General features: G+C 45.0%; 1 protein-coding gene across 1 annotated transcript in view; it reads left to right on the forward strand.

Moving 5' to 3' along the window:
- Nucleotides 1-21285, forward strand: part of PLB1 (phospholipase B1) — a 152044-nt gene that overhangs the window by 58657 nt on the left and 72102 nt on the right. Inside the window, exons 17-21 of the mRNA XM_064363962.1 lie at nucleotides 768-831; nucleotides 10894-10952; nucleotides 13243-13316; nucleotides 14746-14789; nucleotides 20587-20695. Of these exons, the coding sequence (XP_064220032.1) occupies nucleotides 768-831; nucleotides 10894-10952; nucleotides 13243-13316; nucleotides 14746-14789; nucleotides 20587-20695 (350 nt within the window). The remainder of the gene's footprint in view (nucleotides 1-767; nucleotides 832-10893; nucleotides 10953-13242; nucleotides 13317-14745; nucleotides 14790-20586; nucleotides 20696-21285) is intronic.

The raw sequence follows: 21285 nt of genomic DNA on the forward strand, positions 1-21285 counted from the left end.
AGAGGAAGAGAAACTCGCTCAGACAGGAGAGAGTTGAAGGCTTTCCAAAGGAAACCCATGACCTCAGTCTTGAAGGGTGACTGAGCCTGAGGCAGATGAATGGAAGGAAGGGTGAGCAAATGGAAGGGAGGAAAGGGAAAGGGGAGAGGTAACTGCTTGGGCAAAGGCCTGGACGCAGGGAATCATGGAGACCTGGGGCAAGGGCTGGTAGTTTAGAATGTTTAGAGACCTCTTAGGCCATGCTAGGGAGATTGGACCTTTTGCCGAAGTTAATACAGAGTAGTAATTTATTTGTTCAACTGACAAATATTTGTTGAGCGTCTACTATGCCAGGCACTGTTCTAGGCTCTGGGGACATAATAATAAACAACAAAGATAATCCCTTCGTCACTGAGACCTTGGGCAGAGGAGTGACACAGCAGATCATGCTGAGAATGACCACTCTGGACAGATTCAGAAGGGTGGGGAGCAAGTCTGGGGGAGAGATGGCCATGATGCTGGTGAATCATTGCAGTATCCTGGAAAGAAATAACAAAGGCCTGAACTTTGGCGGAGGCAGAGGCTCTGGAGAGGAGGGAACAGATTTGGGAGCACTTGGAAAAGATGTGGACAATTGGCTGTGAGTGCTGAAGGAGAGGGAGAAGTCTTAAAAGACATCAACGTTTTACTTTATCTTAAATGATATTTTCCAAAATAGAGGCCTCACTTCTCACCCATTTCCAATTTAGCAAAATCCATTGTCCTTATTTCCCTGTGTCTCATTTCAGGTAAGAGAAGGAGCGGAAATCAGATGTCCTGACAGAGAACCCTCCGATACAGTTCCCACCTCAGGTACACAGCTTGCATCCAGTGACTTTCAAATTCATTTGAGGCCTGAAATCAGCCAAGTAAGGGGCTTTCCACTTAATCTGAAATACTCCCGAGCCGTTTCTCGGGGAAAATGGAAACACCTCTGTATGCATATTTGTAAGGTCATGCTTGTGTTTGATTACTCTTTAACTAAAATATGATAACATCATTATCAGAAAGCATTTATTGAGCAGTAACGCTGTACCAGGCCATGTTCTACAGAGAACCCAATGTTAGTTGTGTGAGTTGTCATTGTCCCTGCCTTGAAGCCTTGATGGGTGAATTTGTTTTCCAAAAGAGCTAAACTACCTTTAAGCAGAAAGCAAAAATAGTCAGTCCACAGTCCCTGTCTGAGTTGCGTGCAGAATCACTCACAAACAGAATGCACTCGAACACCACGCAGAGCAGGAAAGCGTCTTATGAACATGCCATCTTCACTGCCTCTCAGTTTTCCTAAAATGTCTGTTGCTGGGCCATAAAAATGAGACCCATGGGACATTCCAGGCAGTTGTCAGCAACCTTCCCAAAGACGGTCTGCCTGAGGGCTGTACCTTTTCCTCCAGGCAAGGCAGCGTGGGGGTGATAGCTGTGGGCATGCAACCTTGGGGAGTTATGGCCATTTGGAGACCTGAGTGGCTCAAAACATCAGTCCGGGCGCATCAGTAGCAGTGCTGTAGATTCCCATGCTTGGTCCTAAAGGGGGGCTCATATGTCCATTTATTTGTTCATTTATTTACTCATTTGTGTGTTAGAGGATTGTCAAGTGCCTCCTTGCGTTCTAATTGATCTATTGCCTCTCATGTCCTCAGGACTATCAAAAAAGACAGAAAATTAAGTTTGGGGGTGTCATAGTGCCTAGCAAGAATCTTCGGGGGATACAAATCTTTGTAGTCAGATTGTCTCCTTGTGCTGAGCATCAGGAGAGCAAATAAATGCTTGGCTGCCCTTCACGCATGCCGTAGCTCTCCACACTTCAAGTACGCCACGTGACTAGCGGAGAAGTTAAAAATATCCTAACCAAAACCTTGGCATGTAATGGACTCTTGTTCTAAGTTGCAGAAGAATGGAAAGGGATATAGATCTTACACATACACATTGAGTCTTTATTTCCCCCATACATGGGGCGACAAGTCATTCCTATTAGTTTACTAGCAGGACGTTATCAGCAGAAATAAATTTTCAGCTTTATATGTGGACCCCCCCGCCAGTAAACACCCTTACTCAAAAATAGGTAGATTAGGTATAGATACAGATAAATAGATGCGTGTTTATAGAGATAGAGATAGATAGATGTGTGTGTGTGGCTTTTTTTGTTTGTTTTTTTGAGACGGAATTTGCTCTCGTTGCCTGAGCTGGAGTGCAATGGCACGATCTCAGCTCGCTGTAACCTCTGCCTCCTGGGTTCAAGCAATTCTCCTGCCTCAGCCTCCTGAGTAGCTGGGATTACAGGCATGTGCCACCATGCCTGGCTAATTTTGTATTTTTAGTAGAAACAGGGTTTCTCTACATTGGTCAGGCTGGCCTCGAACTCCCAACCTCAGGTGATCCACCTGCCTCAGCCTCCCAAAGTTCTGGGATTACAGGTGTGAGCCACCGTGCCCAGCTGATAGATGTGTGTTTTTATAGATGCAGATAGATAGATGTACGTATATATAGGTGTATGTCTACAGACATGCAGAGAGAGAGAGAGAACATTTTTCTGAGACAGGGTCTCACTCTGTTGCCCAGGCTGGAGAACGGTGACATGATCATGGCTCACTGCAGCCTCAACCTCCTGGGCTTAAGTGATCCTCCTGCCTCAGCCTCCCAAGTAGGTGGGACTCTAGGTATGTGCCAGCACACCTGACTTTTTTTTTTTTAAGAGATAGGGTCTTACTGTTGCCCAGGCTGGTCCTAAACTCCCAAGCTCAGGAGATCCTCCAGCTCTGGGATTACAGGCATAAACCAGCTCATCTGATATAGAGAGAACATCTGAATGTTTTACTAGCCACATACATTTACAGCAAAGTAATATCCATTCCCTTTCTAATCTTATCATTCTGAAAGAATGCTCTCTAAAGCATTTTGTAATCTGTCTAGATGATGTTTCTGTCATGACAGTGATAACCAACCAACCCATTAGAGCATATTTCAACATCTAAAAGCTAGGTAAAATGTAAACCTCTTCCTTATTCCCTGACCCTGAAGATTATTGTGTTTATCAGCACTTGAAGATTGAAGATCAAGAAATCTCAAGGCCTTAAGATCTGAGATACTCTGGTGATAGGAGCCACTTATATAATAACAAGATGGGTAGACTTAGGCTCCCTGATCTGACCATGGTGGAGCTGGGACGTAAACACTCTCTCTCCACCCGGGGTCAGCACTCAGAGATGCACTTCTGAGTCTCACCTGGAAAGCGTCATTCAGAAAAATGGCCACAGTTAACTGACCAATAGTAAAAAATGCATTTCATTCTCGTGCCAGTGATCTTTTTTTTTTTTTTTTTTGAGACAGAGTTTTGCTCTGTCACCCAGGCTGGAGTGCACTGGTGTGATCTTGGCTCACTGAAACCTCTGTTCCACCCCGCCAACCCCCAGTTCAAGTGATTCTCCTGCCTCAGCCTCCCAAGTAGCTGGGATTCTGGGTGCCTGCCACCATGCCTGGCTAATTTTTGTGTTTTTAGTAGAGACAGGATTTTGCCACGTTGACCAGGCTGGTCTTGAACTCCTGACCTCAGGTAACCCACCCGTCTTGACCTCCCAAAGTGCTGGGATTACAGGCATGAGCCACCACGCCCGGCCATGTGCCAGTGATCTTGATTGAATATTCTAACCATCCCTGTGACTGATGGGGTAGGCAAAAAGACTTAGCACAGGCCCATATTATTATTTTCCTTTGATATTAATATATATTTCTGGTGAGGTCATCCACTCTTCTGGAGATCATGTTTCTAATCAAAATAATCTGATATATGTCTCATAAGAGCAGCTCATCTTATCTTTATACCTCCAGTGACTCAAGCACATGGTAGAAGCCCAATAAATGTTTGCTGAACTAATCAAATGTGTATTTCTAAACCATCAGATCAACAATCTCTAGGGTTGTGAAAGATGTTGAAAAATCAACTAGACCAAAATGCCTTTCATTAAAACAATTTTTCACTAAGAATGTCTTTTACAATAACTGTTTGGCCTTCAAAGTTACTTTCCTTTTTTTTTTTTCCTTGTTTGAGATCTTCCCTGGTTGCCCAGGGTGAGATCTTCCCACTTTAGCCTCCCGAGTAGCTGGGATTATAGGCTCATGCCACCATGCCCAGCTAATTTTGTTTGTTTTTTGTAGAGACAGTGTCTCACTACGTTGCCCAGGCTGGTCTTGAACTCCTGGGCTCAAATGATCCTCCCACCTCAGCCTCCCAAAGTGCTGAGATTATAGGCATAAGCTACCATGCTGGTCCAAAGTTATTTTTCCAAAACCTTTATAGTCTCATTTTCAAGTGCTTCTCCAAACTGACCACAGATACATGGATCTAAACATCATTAAAAGTGATGTTTCAAAACGGGATGCTACCTGTCATCAACAGACCATGGCCCTGGCGACTCGGGTGTCTCATTTTGAGTGCACTTCAGAGTTCCTGAGTGATGTGCTTTATCCACTGACCTACGAGGCCTTGGGATGAGATGCATAGAGTTAATGTAGGTGATATTTTATAACCAATTGGTATTGGGTAGCCAATAAAAACTACAACTTGGAACGTTTTCCTCCCAGTCAGTGCATACGTGCAATTTGCCATGTGCTCCTTCCTATGGACTTTACAACTTTGTAAACACTCACGTCAAGTTCTGTTGCTAGATGGCCCACTCCCTAACACAGTTCGCATAACCAAGAAAAATATGTTGGACCTATTAGTTGGCTTAGGATTTTCCCACTGAGAAAAGGAGTCACTTTTTGCAAATAAAAGAGTGACAGTGAGGAATCGGAGGGGACATGGCTTGTTGACTTTCTGATGAAGGTAGCTATCTTAATTGTGAATTCCACACAGTGGGAAAAATTCAGAGCTTTTGCAAGTAGGGATCCACAAAGCTAATTACACGCTGCTGTCACCAATAGTATAAACCAGATCAGTTCATTCATATATTTTAAGTCATCAATTCCTTGCTAAGTCTCTGATGTCATTGGTTTGACCCATTTGGCTAAAATTAGCTCTTCAAAAGCCAATGTGAAAAATGGCCAGGTTACAGCACTGGGTGGTCATTCACTAGGGGCATCACGTCATCATGAGCCAGCAGTGCAGTGTTCACTGTAGGTCCTGAGGCTGTTACTCGGGGGTCTTGTGACTTGACCTACCTTGTCATTAGGAAGGAATGATGCCCTGTGGAAAATAACAGCCTGCTTGTCTCTGGGCACAATCAACCTACTGAGCAAGTTCAAACTCCCCCAAGACACTCAGAGGAGTGTTTCCCTGCCCTATGGTTTTCATCATCTAAAACTTCGAGATCTGTAAAGTCCCTGTCACAGAGTCACTTAGCCTTTAATTCCAGTTAACACATTTATTGAGCTCCCACACGCAAAGCACACATTGGTTCATATAAAGTCACACTGAACACTCCAAAGGCAAAACATGGTTCCAGTCTTGAGGCAGCTGCTTACCGCCGTTGTGGAAGTCTTTACATAAGTCCCTAAAATCAGATGGCAAATAGGTTGGGCAACAGATGGTGACAATGGAGAGAAAGTATGTTTTTCAGATTAGGGCCCCACGTGGTTTGAGTTGCTGGGTTACACAAGACAAAGACCCAGCATGCCAAGCCTGTCTCCTGGGTTTAACCTTCGTGGACAGTGGGCAGTGTCCCCATTCTATAGTCTAATGTGCAATTTCCTTGCTATTCACGATACTTCATCATGGCTTGGATGGCCTTCAGATAAGACGCCCCCCTCTGTGGAAATCGTGATGAGTTAATGATGTGTTTATCAACTTCTCTCAAGGTGGTGGACAATTTGTACCAGATAATGTTTAGTTAATCAGTCCACACAAATTTAATCTTATCACTAAATAGTTTTTTTTTCCAGGGAGAGCAAATGCTAAAGTGCTTTGCTGTATCTCTAAGCTGTGTTTGTCATTAACGATGACATTAACAAACCTCAAATCAAGGTCTATGGAAAATTAGGCCAATGAAATGTGATGTGCTCTATCTTAACAATAAAATCCCAGATTAAGTCAACTCCTCCCACCTAGGCTTGCTTCATCTGGTTTATTATTGTATCTCTTACTGAGACTCCTTCAGAATGGCCAGCTGGAGAACCACCCTCAGCACAATCAACCAGTCTGTCACATGAGATCAGGCGGGTTCAGGATGGTATGACCATAGACCAATCAGTCTATACATATGTACATACACATAGACATAAACATAGGGGTGTGTGTGTGTTCCGCCTGCTATAAATTTAGACAGGAATGGTAGGTTTCAGCTGCCTCTTTAGCAAACTGTAATGAAAATACTTTTGAAGCAAATTAATCCATCTCTTCCATATTTTACCAGCCCCAAAGATTTCCCCTAACCTTTGCACACTAGCTAGTGTTCACAGGATTCACTGTACACACTCACTGCTACATTATGGCAGTCAGAATATAGTGCTTGACTGTCATCACCAGGAGCTGAAATAAACTACTCTAGAGTTGGAGGGAGAGGGTCTTGTTTTTTGTTTTGTTGCCTTTTTAACTCCATAGCCTGATTTCTTTGAGGAGAACTCTTTTTAAAGTCCTCCTGCCCAGCCTGGTGGACATGTGCTAATGTGTGCAGCTGGCTTTGTGATTTGATATTGTTCTTCGAACCACATGGTGTAGTTGTGGACAGCTGGGAACAGCCAAGCAGGCTACAATCAGGTGGAAGGGTGCGTGTGTGCGTGATGCATGTGTATGTGTGTGTATGTATGTATGCATGATGCACGTGTATGTATGTGTGCATGATATGCGTGTGTGTATGTGTGAATGTGTGTGTATGTATGTGTGTGTGATGTGTATGTATGTATGTGTGCATGTGTGTGCATGATGTGTATGTGTGCATGGTGTATGTGTGCATGTGTGTGGGCATGATGTGTGTGCATGTGTGTGTATGTGTGCATGGTGTGTATGTGTGCGTGGTGTGTATGTGTGCATGTGTATGTGTGTGATGTGTGTGTGCTTGATGTGTGTGTGCATGATGTGTGCATGGTGTATGTGTGCATGTGTGTGTGTACATGATGTATGCATGGTGTATGTGTGCATGATGTGTATATGTGTTCATGATGTGTGTATGTGTGTATGATGTGTGTATCTGCATGATGCATGTGTGTATCTGTGCATGACGCATGTGTATGTATGTGTGCATGATGTGTGTATCTGTGCGTGTGTGTGTGTGTACATGATGCATGTGTGTATGTATGTATGTGTGATGTAAGGATGGATTCAAGGCATGGTGAGGTGGTGGAGAAAGAACATTGAGGAAAGACACACTCAGTGGCTCTTGACTCTAAGAGGCGGAGCTGTCATCAGGCTTTGCAATGGCAGCTACAGTTGTGAGAGCCACAAGACAACTTATATGTGTACATGGGAGAAACAGCTCTAGCCTTTCTTTCTTTTTTTGGTGAAGGAGTCTCACTGTGTTGCCCAGGCTGGTCTCGAATTTCTGGGCTCAAGTGATTCTCCCAACTTGGCCTCCCTAAGTTCTGGGATTACAGGTGTGAGCTGTCATGTGCAGCCATATATTTACTTATTTATTTATATTTTTTAGAGACAGGCTCACTTTGTTGCCCAGGCTGGAGTGCAGTGGTATGATCATAGCTCACTGCAGCGTCTGCCTCCTGGGCTTCATTCCAGGCTTTTCAGGTCCAAGCTCAGTACTTGACTGCAGTCAATGGCTTTGATAATCAAGTGTCTCTGTCAGTGGTTCTCAAAATGTGGTACCCAGACTGGACTGGCAGCATCAGCGTTACCTGGAAACCTGTTAGAAATGCAAATCCTTGGGCTCACCCCAGACCCATTAAGCCAAAAATTATGAAGGTGGGGCCCAGCCATCTGTGTTTTCACAGGCTCTCCAGGTGATTCTGATGCAGGCTCAAGTTTGAGGGCCACTGAGCTATGTATTTTGCAGACATACATTTACAACTATGTATGTGTGGGTCTGCATTCTTTCACAGAAAGAGGCAAGAACTTTTACTTTTCCAGTGAGAGCAGATCCTCATTGGGAGTGGCTGTCCTCATTGGCAGGTAGTACTGAAGAAGGTGGACGAGACCTGGAAGTCCCCTTGAGTATGCTTTCCACTCAGTGCTAATCCAGCTTCCTGCATGGGTATAATTCTGCAGCCACAATTTGGATGTTGATGGGTGCTGTGGGATGTATGTAGTCCAGCTGTGTCAAAATCATCTCATCCCAAATCATCTCGTCCTGTGTTTCAAGGCTTTATTTATTTATTTATTTATTTTTGAGATAGAGTCTAGTTCTATCACCCAGGCTGGAGTGCAGTGGCTCAATCTCGGCTCACTGCAGCCCCCTCCTCCAGGTTCAAGCAATTCTCATGCCTCAGCCTCCCAAGTAGCTGGGATAACAGGCGCACACCTCCATGCCGGGCTAATTTTTGTATTTTTAGTAGGGATGGGGTTTCACCATTTTGGACAGGCTGGTCTCAAACTCCTGACCTCAGGTGATCTGTCCATTTTGGCCTCCCAAAGTGCTGGGATTACAGGCAGAGCCACTGTGCCCAGCTATGCTGAAGGTTTTATAAACTGTCTTTGGCAAAGAAGGCTGTTGAGAAAGCCTCCTCCAGATGACTTTTAATTTATCCCTCGTAAGCAATGGCCCACTGAAATGATGGCCTTCTCCCCGCCAGGGTGGGCCACTCCCTGGTACAAACTCTGTACTAGGCTTCTTCCAAACCACAAGGGCTATTTCAACAATTTAGTGCAGCATTGCACCATGAGACAGGACAGAAGTGCATTGGCAAGGGCAGACCTGTGGCCAAGTCAGGATGACCTTGGGAGTGAGGTCATTGGGGGAGTGGGAGGTGAGCTTGGGACTTGAGAGATCAAGCTATGTGTAGCTTAAGGAATTCAAGTGTGGTCCCCCAAATGCATAGGATTCACATTCTTATGTGTATAAGGCAAAGGTGTAGGTAGATAGAGTACCTGTGTGTGTATGTGGGTAATTACATATATAGCAATATCTACGTTAGACTCCTAACTTGTTAGCCATGTGTCAAAGGCCTGTGGCCTTAACCTACCTTTCTGAGGTTGTTTTCTCTTAGCTTTCTCATATATGCTTCATGCAAGCCAAACTGTGTGACTAGCTGGGCTTTCGAGACATCCAGGCTTGACCATACCACAACCATCTCTCATCACGTTTTTCCCTCCCTCACCCAAACTCACTCTCCCTCCTCCTCCTCTTATTTCCTGAGGCTTAATTCAAACACGACCTTCTCCATGATGCCTGCTGTGACCCCCTCCGCAGGTCTCCCGGGGGAGATCATCCCTCCAGCTCTATAACCTCACATCACTTCACACCTCTCTTGGTGTTTATCAGCCTTACATTATAATAATTACGGCTATTTCTGGGTTTCTCCTTAGCTCGTGAGCTTTTTGACAGCATTCTCCATTTCTTATCCCTGTGTAGTCTCCAAAGTACCCAGCCACTGCTTGGTGTTCGGTATATTTGTCCTGTGAGTTAATAGCTGCCACATCACACAGTATGCTTAAACTCAAAAGACAAAAAATATATATAATCAAGCTGTGGAAAACAACTTGATGGTTCCTCAAAAAGCTGACCATAGGATTACCATGTAACCCACCAATTCCACTCTCAGATATATACCAAAATAATTAAAAACGAGCATTCAAACAAACACTTATACACAGGCATTTAGAGCAATACCAGTCACAATAGCCAAAAAGTGGAAATAGCCCAAATGCCTATCAATGGATGAATGGATATACAGAAGTGTGGTATAGCCATACAATGGAATATCATTCAACAATGAAAAGGAATGAAGTGGCAGAGTTCAGTGGCTCATGCCTGTAATCCCAGCATTTTGGGAGGCTGAGGCAGGAGGATCACTTGAGGCCAGGAGTTGGGCAACACAGGGAGACTCTCTCTCTACAAAAAATAAAAAATATTGGCTGGGCATGGTGGTGCACACCTATAATCCCAGCTACTCAGGAGGCTGAGGTGGGAGGATCACTTGAGCCCAGGAGGTCGAGGCTGCAGTGAGCTATGATCACGTGCCACTGCACTCCAGCCTAGGTGACAGAGTGAGACCTTGTCTCAAATAAAATGAGTGTATTGATGCATGCTATAACATAAATGAAACTTGAAAACATTATGCAAAGTAGAAGCCAGACATAAAGTCACATATGATTGTGTTTATATGAAATATCCAGAATAGATAAATCCATAGAGGCAGAAAGCAGATTATTGGTTACTAGGGACTGGGAGGAGGGAGAAATGGGGCGGGACCACTTAATGAATATAGGGCCTCCTTTTGGGGTAATGAAAATGTTTCAAAACTAGATAGCGGGGATAGTTGCACAGCATTGTGAATGTACCAAATGCCACAGAAATGTTCACCTTTAAATGGTTAATTTTAGTTGTGTAAATTTCCTCTCAATTAAAAAAAATAGTCAATGGTATAAAAGAATTCCCCTTTCGCTTTAGAGAAACTGAACTGATTTTTATGGAATGATGTAATATTTTATCCCAAATATCATCACATCCTAGGATAGATGAAGTATTGGTTTTATTTTCATGGCATTTCCTTCCCCACTCCCAAATCACCCTGCCAAGGACCTACCACTACTCACCTGGTAGCATCAGGTCTCACCAAATGCAAGCACAGCTCCCCGCTTAAAGCAGGATCCACCTTTCAGCTTCCTGTTCCTGTGTCCAGGTGCCCCAGAGAAGAAGCCGGGTGTCCTGCTGGTAAAAACTGACTTTTTCTTTGTTATCCTGGAACATATTCCTTTGTCTCAGAGTAGATAGGTCCAGTGCTTTCTTGGACGCCCCGTCCCCATTTTCCACTCACTCCTGCTTGTATTCTCAGTTCATAGGCTGAAGCCGGCTGACATCAGCGTCATTGGGGCCCTGGGTGACTCTCTCACGGTAAGTGACCCTGATGCAGAAGGGGCAGGAGGGGAAAAGATCTTGAGTAATATGAGAACCTGGAGAGGAAAATGGAGAGAGGATTTCTCACTGCTGGCTCTTAGATGTTGCCATCTCGGGTCCTGACCTCCAGCTCCTCTCCATTGCCCGGCCCACCCTGGCATTCAGCAGCATTCCCTAACCATCATGGATTCCCACCTCCATTCTGGTCTCATCTTCCTCCCGCAATGCTGAGATGGAGAGAGCAGGAAGTGGAGGGACCCCAGGGGGAATGTGGGTGACAGGAGTGACCCACCCCAAGTCACACAGCTGGTCAGTGGTGGGGCAGGATTGGACGAGGTCTCCAGACCATGGTGTAGAACTCCTTCAAGGACCCAGCACTTTGTCTTGTCCATGTAGAAAAGCTAAGGGAAGGTACCAAGAAGAGGGGCGAAGAGATGTTGAGACAGGAGCAAGTGCTAATGGGGCAGGGAGGTGGGGGAGGGTGAGCAGACGGGAGTCTGTGGGAGAGGCAGGTGGCCCAAAGATGCTCCAAAGCCCCCTCTGCATCTGCCCCATGGTCACACCGCAGACCCTGCAAAGCACTATCCACGAAAAGCAGAACCAGGCCCTTTAAGAGCCTGGGGACTAGGGGTCCCGGAGCTTTCTAGACACAGCTTCCATTCAGTAGCCATTCATCAGAGTCCAGCCGCTATTCCCTGGGCCAGTAGAATACAGGGTCTCCAGCTGAATCCTCCCCTGGAATGAGCAGACACCTCTCATGTCTATGGCCTGTCACAGTGATTCCATACCACACAGTGGGGTATATCCTCATGACAAAATCCTGTGAGGTATGACTTTATTTAAATTCAACCAGTAAAGGCTGGGCCCATGGCTCACATCTATAATCCCCGCACTTTAGGAGGCCAGGGTGGGAGGATCACTTGAGGCCAAGAGGTTGAGAACAGCCTGGGCAACATAGTAAGATTCCATCTTTACAAAAATGAAAAAAAAAAAAAAATAGCTGGGCATAACGGCTTATATCTGTAATCCCAGCACTTTAGAAGTCCAGGGCAGAAGGAGGCCAGGAGGTCAAGGTGAGCCTGGGCAACATAGCAAGACCCCATCTCAAAAAAAAAAGAAAAAACTAACCAAGCATGGTGGTGAATGCCTATAGTCCCAGCTACTCGAAAGGCTGGGGCTGGAAGATCACTGGAGCCTAGGATTTCAAGACCGCAGTGAGCCACGATGGTGCCACTGCACTCCAGGCTGGGCAACAGATCAAGGCCCTGTCTCTAAATAAATAAGGTGAATGAAGCTGGGCAAGGTGAAGTGGCTAAGGCCACACAGCTTGTAAGTGCTTGAGCCAGGATCAGAACCCAGGGATCCTGACCCTGAGTCCAGGGCCCTGTCCCTGTGCTGTGGCAGCCTCCTCCATGGCCCCTCCGCCACTCTTCACCCCAAAGGACTGACTGTTCATAACCTCCCAGGAAGGGCTGGCAGGCTGGGCGTTAGCAGCTTATACACTGCTTGTCACCGGGCCTGACATCACCTCCTCCAAATTCCCTGGTCTCCTTGAAGATACTCTCAGAACAAGGGGTCATCACATCTCGGCACAGCTGCTCAGGGATTCCTAGGGAGGCAGCACTTTGGGTATGAACCTGCCTGGCAGGTAGCAAAGGAACTGGGCACCAGAGAGCAGGGATCACACCTGGGCGGCCTCTCGTGGAGGCTAGCCTTCATCCCCCACTGCCTGAGAGGCTGGTCTCAGCACGCCCTTCAAAACGCTTTGCTCAGAAACAGCGTGCTTTAGGCAAGGGGCACACACCTGGAGAGTGCCCACATTGTGCTTTCTCCAGCTGATGGTGGGCACGTGGGGTTTCATATTATTACAACATTTTAAGCTGTGCATAGGTGAGATATATTGGTATAAAATGATAATGATATATTTCCTTTTATGATATACTTCATAACTTTTTAAAAAATGTGAAAAACGGGACCCTGAAATGTATCCTTTTGAGAAGTTACAGTCTAATTTCAAGAGCACTTTTGCTAGACAAGTTTCGCTTGGTCTTGGTCTAGGCAGGGTTTCTTAGAATGAAGCAGAGTTGTGAATGACACCAGGTGTTCCCAGGGGGCGCTCTTCTGAAAAGGCAGGATGCATATGGAGACTTGGTGCCGTCTAGATCCTAGGTCCTGGAGAGCGCCCAGGCAGTCCCAGCCAGCATAAGACGTAGACTTTCTAGCAGGCAGGCTGAGGGGGGCCGCTGGGGAAAGCAGAGAAACTCACCCCCTCGTTGTTCCCTCTCAGGCAGGCAATGGGGCTGGGTCCAGACCAGGAAACGTCTTGGACGTCTTGACTCAGTACCGAGGCCTGTCCTGGAGGTGAGTGAGGGTGTGGCAAGGCCCCAAAGACCCCTTCATTGCAGGCCAAGGGAAAGCCCCTGAGCATCCTAGAAAACAACGCCTTAAGCAGAGGGATGGGCCGCTTTGTTCTTTACTATGACAAATTTCTAGGTTTCATTTGAAAAAGATACTCACCAGCCTCCTCAAACCACTACATTGCCCAAAACAGTAGCTGAGCCCTGAGCCAGGAGTCTAGGAGAGAAACTATATAAATGGGTTGGAAATGCTTCTCTGGCTTCCATTTCCCCCTCTGTGATGTGATCTCAGAAGAAGGCAGTGGCCCGAGTGATGCACAGATCATTGCCTTTGGAACCAGAGTTGTAACTGAGCCCTAGCTGCCCAGCTGTATGCCCAGCTTCTCTCTTCATGTCTGATGCAGAAAAAACGTTACTACCTAAGCACTGTCTGAGGACTAGAAAGAATTTAAATGGCCAGCACAGTGCTTGACACAAAGTAACTATCTGGTAGCTGGCATTGTTATTATAGGGCCTTTATTTGACAGATGAGGAAACAAGGCTCAGAGAGAGCAAGTAACCTGACCAAGATCACACAGCCAGATGGTAAAAGATCACAAAGCAGAGCAGATGTTTCCTGGACCCTGCCAGAGCATTCCCTTATCATGTCACACTTTGGGCAGGCTTATTTCTGCTCTGCATGTGAGCAAACCTCTGCCGCAAGCCCAGGCAGGTTCGGTGTTTCCGCACCTGGAAGCTGGCGTCTCCATCTGACACCTGCTTTAACCTGAGTGCCGAGTGTCTGGCATCCTTCCTCATGTTGCTGCACAGTTAAAACCCAAACATTTGGGAAACCTTTTAGATGCTCCTAGACAGGCTTGTGGAAAATCAGGGAATCCAGTCCACTCTGGAATGCTGCATATTTTCATGCCTAGAGACCCATCTAACTTTGATCACCTTGGAATTTTCGTATTGGTTTGGAAGTTGGCTGACTCTCTAGAAGACACCTTTTAAAAACGGCTTTTCCAAGCCAAACAGGAAAAGAAAAACAGGAAAAGAAAAAAGAATAAATAGAGCAACTTTTTAAAAACGACATTTACACCAATAATAATAACGCCTGCTGCAGTGGCTAGCTGGAAAGGGGCTGGCAGAAGAGGGACTACTTCCCCTTTGAAAGCAGGGGTGCAAGGAACCAACCTAGCTCCCCCGCCCCAACATCTGCAAAAATCAGTCCCGGTTTAAAGCTGGCTTTTTGTTCGGCTGTTCTGGCCTATGGGGAGGGGAGTCGTATTCTGGTTTGCTTTTCCGTTTTTCTACTGAACTGATGGGGAGAAGGGCAAGCTCCAAGGCCCCAGGCTGTTTCTTGGGAGATGAGCGTTTCTGCTGCTGTCTGAAGGGTCTCTGCATGGCTGTCATTTTAACCTTTCATTTTCTTTCTTGGGCCCACGATACAGCGTCGGCGGAGATGAGAGCATCAGCACCGTCACCACCCTGGCGAGTGAGTACGCGGCGGCGGCCGGGCGGGCAGTTTGGTTTGGAGCGGCCCCTGCGCTCTTCCCGCTCGCCCTGCAGGCGGCGCGGGTCTCGGGAGGAGCCCCGGCTGCGGGAGCGCGCTAGATACAGCAGGGGGCGCTGCCTCCCGAGACTGCCGTCCCGCTCCGCTCCGCTCCAGTGATGAAAATCTTGGAGTTGCGGGCGGAGCGGGGGTTTGGGGCGGGGCCCGGGGGCGGGGAAGTGTCAAAAAGACACTGTCTTTACCAAGGAAGAAAGAAAGTAAAGCGTGGGGGAAAAAAGAGCTCAGATCACATCTTAGTGCAAGTCATTAAAAAGTGATTCAATAATCTGGCATGAGATTAGCGAAAATAAAGAAAAGTGATTCAAGAAAGAAGCAAACCCGGCTCTGCGGCGCCTGCCTTTCCGAGCAGATCGCCCCTCGGAGAGGCATCGATGCAGGCACCTGTGGCGCAGGCACCGCTGCGCGTAGACATTGAATTGCGGGGTTGCTGTAGGAACCGCTGCTTTTGCCGCAGGAGGTGATGAAATTACCGTGTGCAGGCTGTGCGGACGCAGCCATCTTTGGAGCTCAACACTTTGCTTAATTTACTTCCCTACCAACCTGCTCGGAATGCTTTTTTTTTTTTTTTTTGAGACGGAATTTCGCTCTTGTTACCCAGGCTGGAGCGCAATGGCGCGATCTCGGCTCACCGTAACCTCCGCCTCCTGAGTAGCTGGGATTACAGGCACGCGCCACCATGCCCAGCTAATTTTTTTTGTATTAGTAGAGACGGGGTTTCATCATGTTGACCAGGATGGTCTCGATTTCTTGACCTCGTGATTCACCCGCCTCGGCCTCCCAGAGTGCTGGAACTACAGACGGAATGATTTTTTAAAGCCTGACTATATTCTTGTTTTAAATTCTCCCCAGTGCATACACATCTCTGTGCTTGTTCTTAGAGTACGCAAGCGATAAATGTTTAAACTGAATTCTTCTCCTGGAATCTTCTGGCTGATAATTTTGCCTGAGAGGTATTTGATTGGTCCCATTCTCATTTACTTTCCTGGTACATATCCCTTTGTAATATATCTTTAGAAGCTAACAACTTGAACTTGAAGCCACCAAGACTTGGATGATGGGGACATCATAGCTTAATCTCCACATAGGCAGAGCTGAGCTGGGCAGACTTCACTTACCTGTTTTGGTTATTTGTAATCCTGTTGAATTTACGTAGACACAGTTCTGTGCCACAGGCACTCCCTGCCTTCTTTACATCTAGATCTACCCATGTGAGCTATAAGTCAGTTCCTCTATTGCTAGGAGATGGTTCAGGGTGCTTCTCTGTGTGTGATTAACTTGACTGTGGGATGGTCCAATGTATACAACAGCTTTCTGGGCTCTCTAATTCCCATGCTCGTATCGTGGACACGATGATTGGATATACTTCACCTCTTTTGCCAGAGTAATTTACAAAGAATTGAGACTTTGTCACCCCTCAGGTGGATGACTCCCCAGAAATGGAATAGCAGCTGTTTAGATTCTTCTTCCTAGAGATGTGAAGACTGATTGTAGGGGAAAATAACTATATGGAAATGTGTTAGAAAACTCATAAGAATGTCAGGGCAGAACAGAATCCCTGTTAAACCCCCTGTTCAATTTAATCCAGCAAATACTCCAGTGCTGGTGCTTGGGAAATAGGAGAACAGTGTCCCGATGACATCACCCAAGTCTCTTTGGCTGCATGTCTTCCTAAAGATGGACATATGACTAATATTTATAGATGTGTACAAAGCTTAGGGGAAAATAAACATAGAGGCTGTTGACCCTATCTTCTGAAAAGGAGCTTCAAAAATTAGAATTCAGGCAAGGAAAGGGGAGAGAATGTTCCTGGCAGAGATATCTGCCTGTGCCAGCAAGCTGCTGCCCTATCCAATGTGCGTTTCCTCCCTGTGACATTCCTGCTGAGTAGCTGGGTAGGCTGTACTGAGTTCTGTCCACCTCCTAGGGAACCTACCACCTCCTAGGACAAACCATTCCACTTTCAAATCGCTCGGGTGATTTCACAGTTCTTCTGTTGAGTAGAAATCGAAGCAGTTTCCATCTATTAGCATCATGTCCCCAAAGCCTGAAGGAATGAGTCCAGTCCGTCTGTGTTGGTAAACCTGCAGCAGTGCTGGGTTCTAGAAGCACTCTGCTGGATGCCATGGAGCCCTTAAGTCCTGGCTGCTACCCAGCCAGTTTCTTTCTCACATCCTAGTGGACTGTGAGACGGGGGGCAAGCGTCCCGTGTTGGAGCTAAGAAACCAGCCATCCTCAGCAGCTACGTGACTTTGAACAATTCTCCAAGCTTGTGTGAACTTTGTTTTATTTCTAATTCAGTCCATAAACATTTATTGAGCATTTTATGAGGCCCTGGGGTGTATATAGACCCTGCTCTCAGGAGGGCTCAGTCAAGTTGGAAGGATGAAAAAGTGAAAAGTGTGGATCCAGTTGAGTAAAGGCAATTAGAATGCATGAGATTGCAAAGTTCAACAAAACTGACAAAAATTTAACTAGACTGGCAAAAGGGAGGAGGGCTCAAAATCAAGAATGAAAGAGGGGATACTTCCAACCATACGGAAATAAAAAGCATTATAAGAGAATAGTATGAACAATTGTATGCCAATAAATCAGATAACTTAGATGAAAAGGACAAATTCCTTAAAAGGCACAAACTACTGAAATGGACTCAATTAAAAGTAGAAAATCTGAATAGATTTATAACAAGCAGAGATTGAATTAATAATTTTAAAACTTCCAACCAAAAAAAGCAAAGACTTTTTCTGGCTTCACTGGGTGAATTCTATCAAACATTGGTATCAATTACCAGTTCTTCACAAACTCCTCTCAAAAACAGAAGAGGAAGGAATACTTCACAACTCATTCTGTGAGTTTTACCCTGATAGCAAAATAAGACAAAGTCATCACAAGGGAAGAAAACTATGACCAGTAATATTATGAATGTAGACCCAGAAATCCTATGCAAAATACTAGCAAACAAAATCCAATAATATAAAACAATTATACCTCATGACTAAGTGGAATTAGCCCAGGAATACATGGTTCGTTTTAAACCTCAAAATCAATTAATGTAATATTCTATGTCAATAGGATAAAAGACAAAAACCACATATCATGATCATCTCAATGGATCAGAAAAGGTATTCAACAAACATCTAACACCACTTCACAATAGAAACACTCAACAAAGGTTGGGCGCAGTGGCTCACGCCTGTAATCCCAGCACTTTGTGAGGCCTAGGCGGGCAGATCACTTGAGGTCAGAAGTTTGAGACTAGCCTGGCCAACATGGTGAAACCCTGTCTCCACTAAAAACACAAAAATTAGCTGGGTGTGGTGGTGGGTGCCTGTAGTCTCAGCTACTTGGGAGGCTGAGGCACGAGAATCTCTTGAGCTTGGGAGCCAGCAGTTGCAGTGAGCCGAGATTGTGCCACTTCACACCAGCCTGGGCAACAGAGTAAGACTCTGTCTCAAACAAACAAACAAACAAACAAAAATTTAAAAAACACTCAACAAATTAGGAATAGAAGGAAAATTCCTCACTCTGATAAAGGGTATCTTCTAAAAGCCCACAGCTGACATCATAGGCAACAGTGAAAGATGGAATGCTGCCCCCGTCTCTCTGGTTTCAGGAATACGACAAGGATGCATGCATGCTCTTGCCACTTTCGTTCAACATCATACTGGCCATGGCAGTTAGGCAAGAAAATGAAAGAACAAGTATCATGATTGGAAATAAAGAAATAAACCACTTCTATTTAAAGATGACATGATATCATACAGAGACTATCCCAAGAAATCCACTAAAAAAATTAGCGCTAATAAATGAGTTCAGTGATTACAAGGTACAAAGCAATGTATAAAAGTCAATTATCATTCTTTATACTAGCAGTTAGCATTGCTAAAATCCTAAAATGAAATGAACAATTCCATTTACAATAGTATCAAAAATAATAAAATACTTAGGAATAAATTTAACCAATAAAAGCATCTGTTTTACTCTTAAGATCACAAAACATTGCTGAAAGAAATTAAAGACCTAAATAAATAGGAAAACATTTGATGTTCATGGATTGGAAGATTTAATATTCTTAAAATGGTAATACTCCCCAAATCAATCTACAGATTCAATGTGATCCCTATCAAAACTCCAGCTAGCTCCTTTGCAGAAATTTGCAAACTGACCCTAAAATTCATGTGGAAATTTAAGAGACTCAGAATATCCCAAGACATCTGTAAAAAGGACAAATTCGGAGGATTCATACTTCCTAATTTCAAAACTTACTATTATAAAGCTATAGTAATCAAGATATATGGTACTAGCTTAAGGATAGACATATCAACCTAAGATTGAGAGAAATTAAACTCTCATGTTCATGGTTAACTCATTTTCAGCAAGGATGCCAAAAAATTGTGCTGAGACAACTAGGTAGTTACATGCAAAAAAATGAGGTTGGGCTCCTACCTCACAAGTTATACAAAAATTCACTAAATGTAAGAGCTAAAACTATTAAGAAGAAAATGTAAGAGCAAATATTTATGATCTTGAGCTAAACAAAGTCTTCTTAGATATACACTAAGAGCACAAGTGGTGAAAGAAAAAAAATTGATAGTTTGTGCTTCAAAGGATATCAAATCATATATCAAGGAAAGTAAAGACGACCCAAAGAGTGGAAAAAAATACTTGCCAATCCTATATCTAATAAGAAACTTGTATCTAGAAATTATAAAGAACTTACAACTCAATAATAAAAAGACAACCCAATAAAAAATGGGCAAGGTATCTGAATAAGCATTTCTCCACAGAAGATATACAAATGGCTAGCAAGCACATAAAAAATACTCAACATCAGTAGCCATCAGTGCAAATCAAAACCAAAATGGTTACCAATTTACATCCACTAGCTTGGCTATAATAAAAAAACGGTAATAATAAGTGTTGGTGAGAATGTGGAAAAATTGACGCCCTCATAAACTGCTGGTGGGAATGAAAAATGGTGCCGCTGCTTTGGGAAAAGTTCTGGCAGTTCCTCAAAAGGTTAAACTCTGTTCAGCCCCATCAACTGAAGAATGAATAAATAAAATGTGGTATATTCATGCAATGGAATATTATTCAACAGTAAGAAGGAATGCAGTACGATGCATGCTACAACATGGGTGAATGCTGAAAACAGTATGCTAAGTGAAAGAGGCCAGTCACAAAAGGTATATTGGAGTATATGGTTTCATTCATATGAAATGGCCTGAATAAGCAAGACTACAGAGACAGCATAGATCTGTGATTGCCAGGAGGTTGGAGGGAATGGGGAGTGACTGCCAGTGGGTACTGGGTTTCTTTCTAGGGTGATGAAAATGTTCTAAAGTTGATTATATAGTGATGACTGTACAGCTGTGTGAATATACTAAAAGTTATCGAACGGTATACTTTAAATTGGTGAATTTTTATGGTAAGTGAATTATATCTCAATAAAGCTACTATATATTTAGAAAAAACAAAAATACATGAGGAAAGCATGTAACCCAGACTCACATTTCTTCAACAGTAATTGATGAGACACCTGTCATGTGCTGCCTGTGGTTAAGGCAGCTGCACACTTTCTTCCCATGCTGAGTGAAGGTTGGGTAAGAGTAGGGGCTGTGGAGTGGGGACTCTGCTCCCCAACACCCACCGCTGCTTATCAAAGGAACTTGAAGATTGCTTTGCAGTAGTCACTAAGCATGTCTTTTCCTTGTGTTTGCAGACATCTTCCGGGAATTCAACCCATCCCTGAAGGGCTTCTCTACTGGCACTGGGAAGGAAACCAGTTCCAATGCCTTCTTCAACCAGGCTGTGGCAGGAGACCGAGCTGAGTGAGTAGGGGTGACCGTGGCAGTGAACAGCACAGGTCCTCTGGGGACCAGGGGTGGGCGTGGCCTAAACTGAGTTTATGGCTCTCTTGGAGGTGTCCCAGAAATCTACAAGCCTACCCTAACACCTACCCCCAGAAACTAGTCACAGTGGACTGTGGTGCCAGGCATATGCTCTGAGCAGATTACTTTGCCTGTCTGTAAATCTCACGTAAGACATGGGTCATAACTGGGCTCACTGCATCCCAGTTGTCACTGCTATGTCACTGCTGTTTCAGAGTCCTGCTCTCCCTCACTTCCTCAGCTGTGCCTTTCAGGCTCTAGACTCTGTATCCTTCCTGTGTCCAGGAAGAGCACCAGCCCTGGGAGGGGAAGCCTGGGTGCGAACGCGGTGTCCTCCCTGGCCTCTCTAAGCCTCAGACTCTAAGAAGTGGGGCTGGTTAGGAACTTCTCCCACAGGGCAGTTGTGAAGCTCAAATGCTGTATTAGATATGAACGTTCTGGTGAGCTGTAAATAGTGGACACATGACACACGTTGGTCAGAATGATGATTCTGGCAGTCATGCAGTAAAGTGGCAGGCCCACCTGGGGGA

This window comes from Aotus nancymaae, unplaced genomic scaffold (assembly GCF_030222135.1).
Source record: "Aotus nancymaae isolate 86718 unplaced genomic scaffold, 86718_ANA_hifiasm-v0.15.2.pri h1tg000057l, whole genome shotgun sequence".
Taxonomy (NCBI): domain Eukaryota; kingdom Metazoa; phylum Chordata; class Mammalia; order Primates; family Aotidae; genus Aotus; species Aotus nancymaae.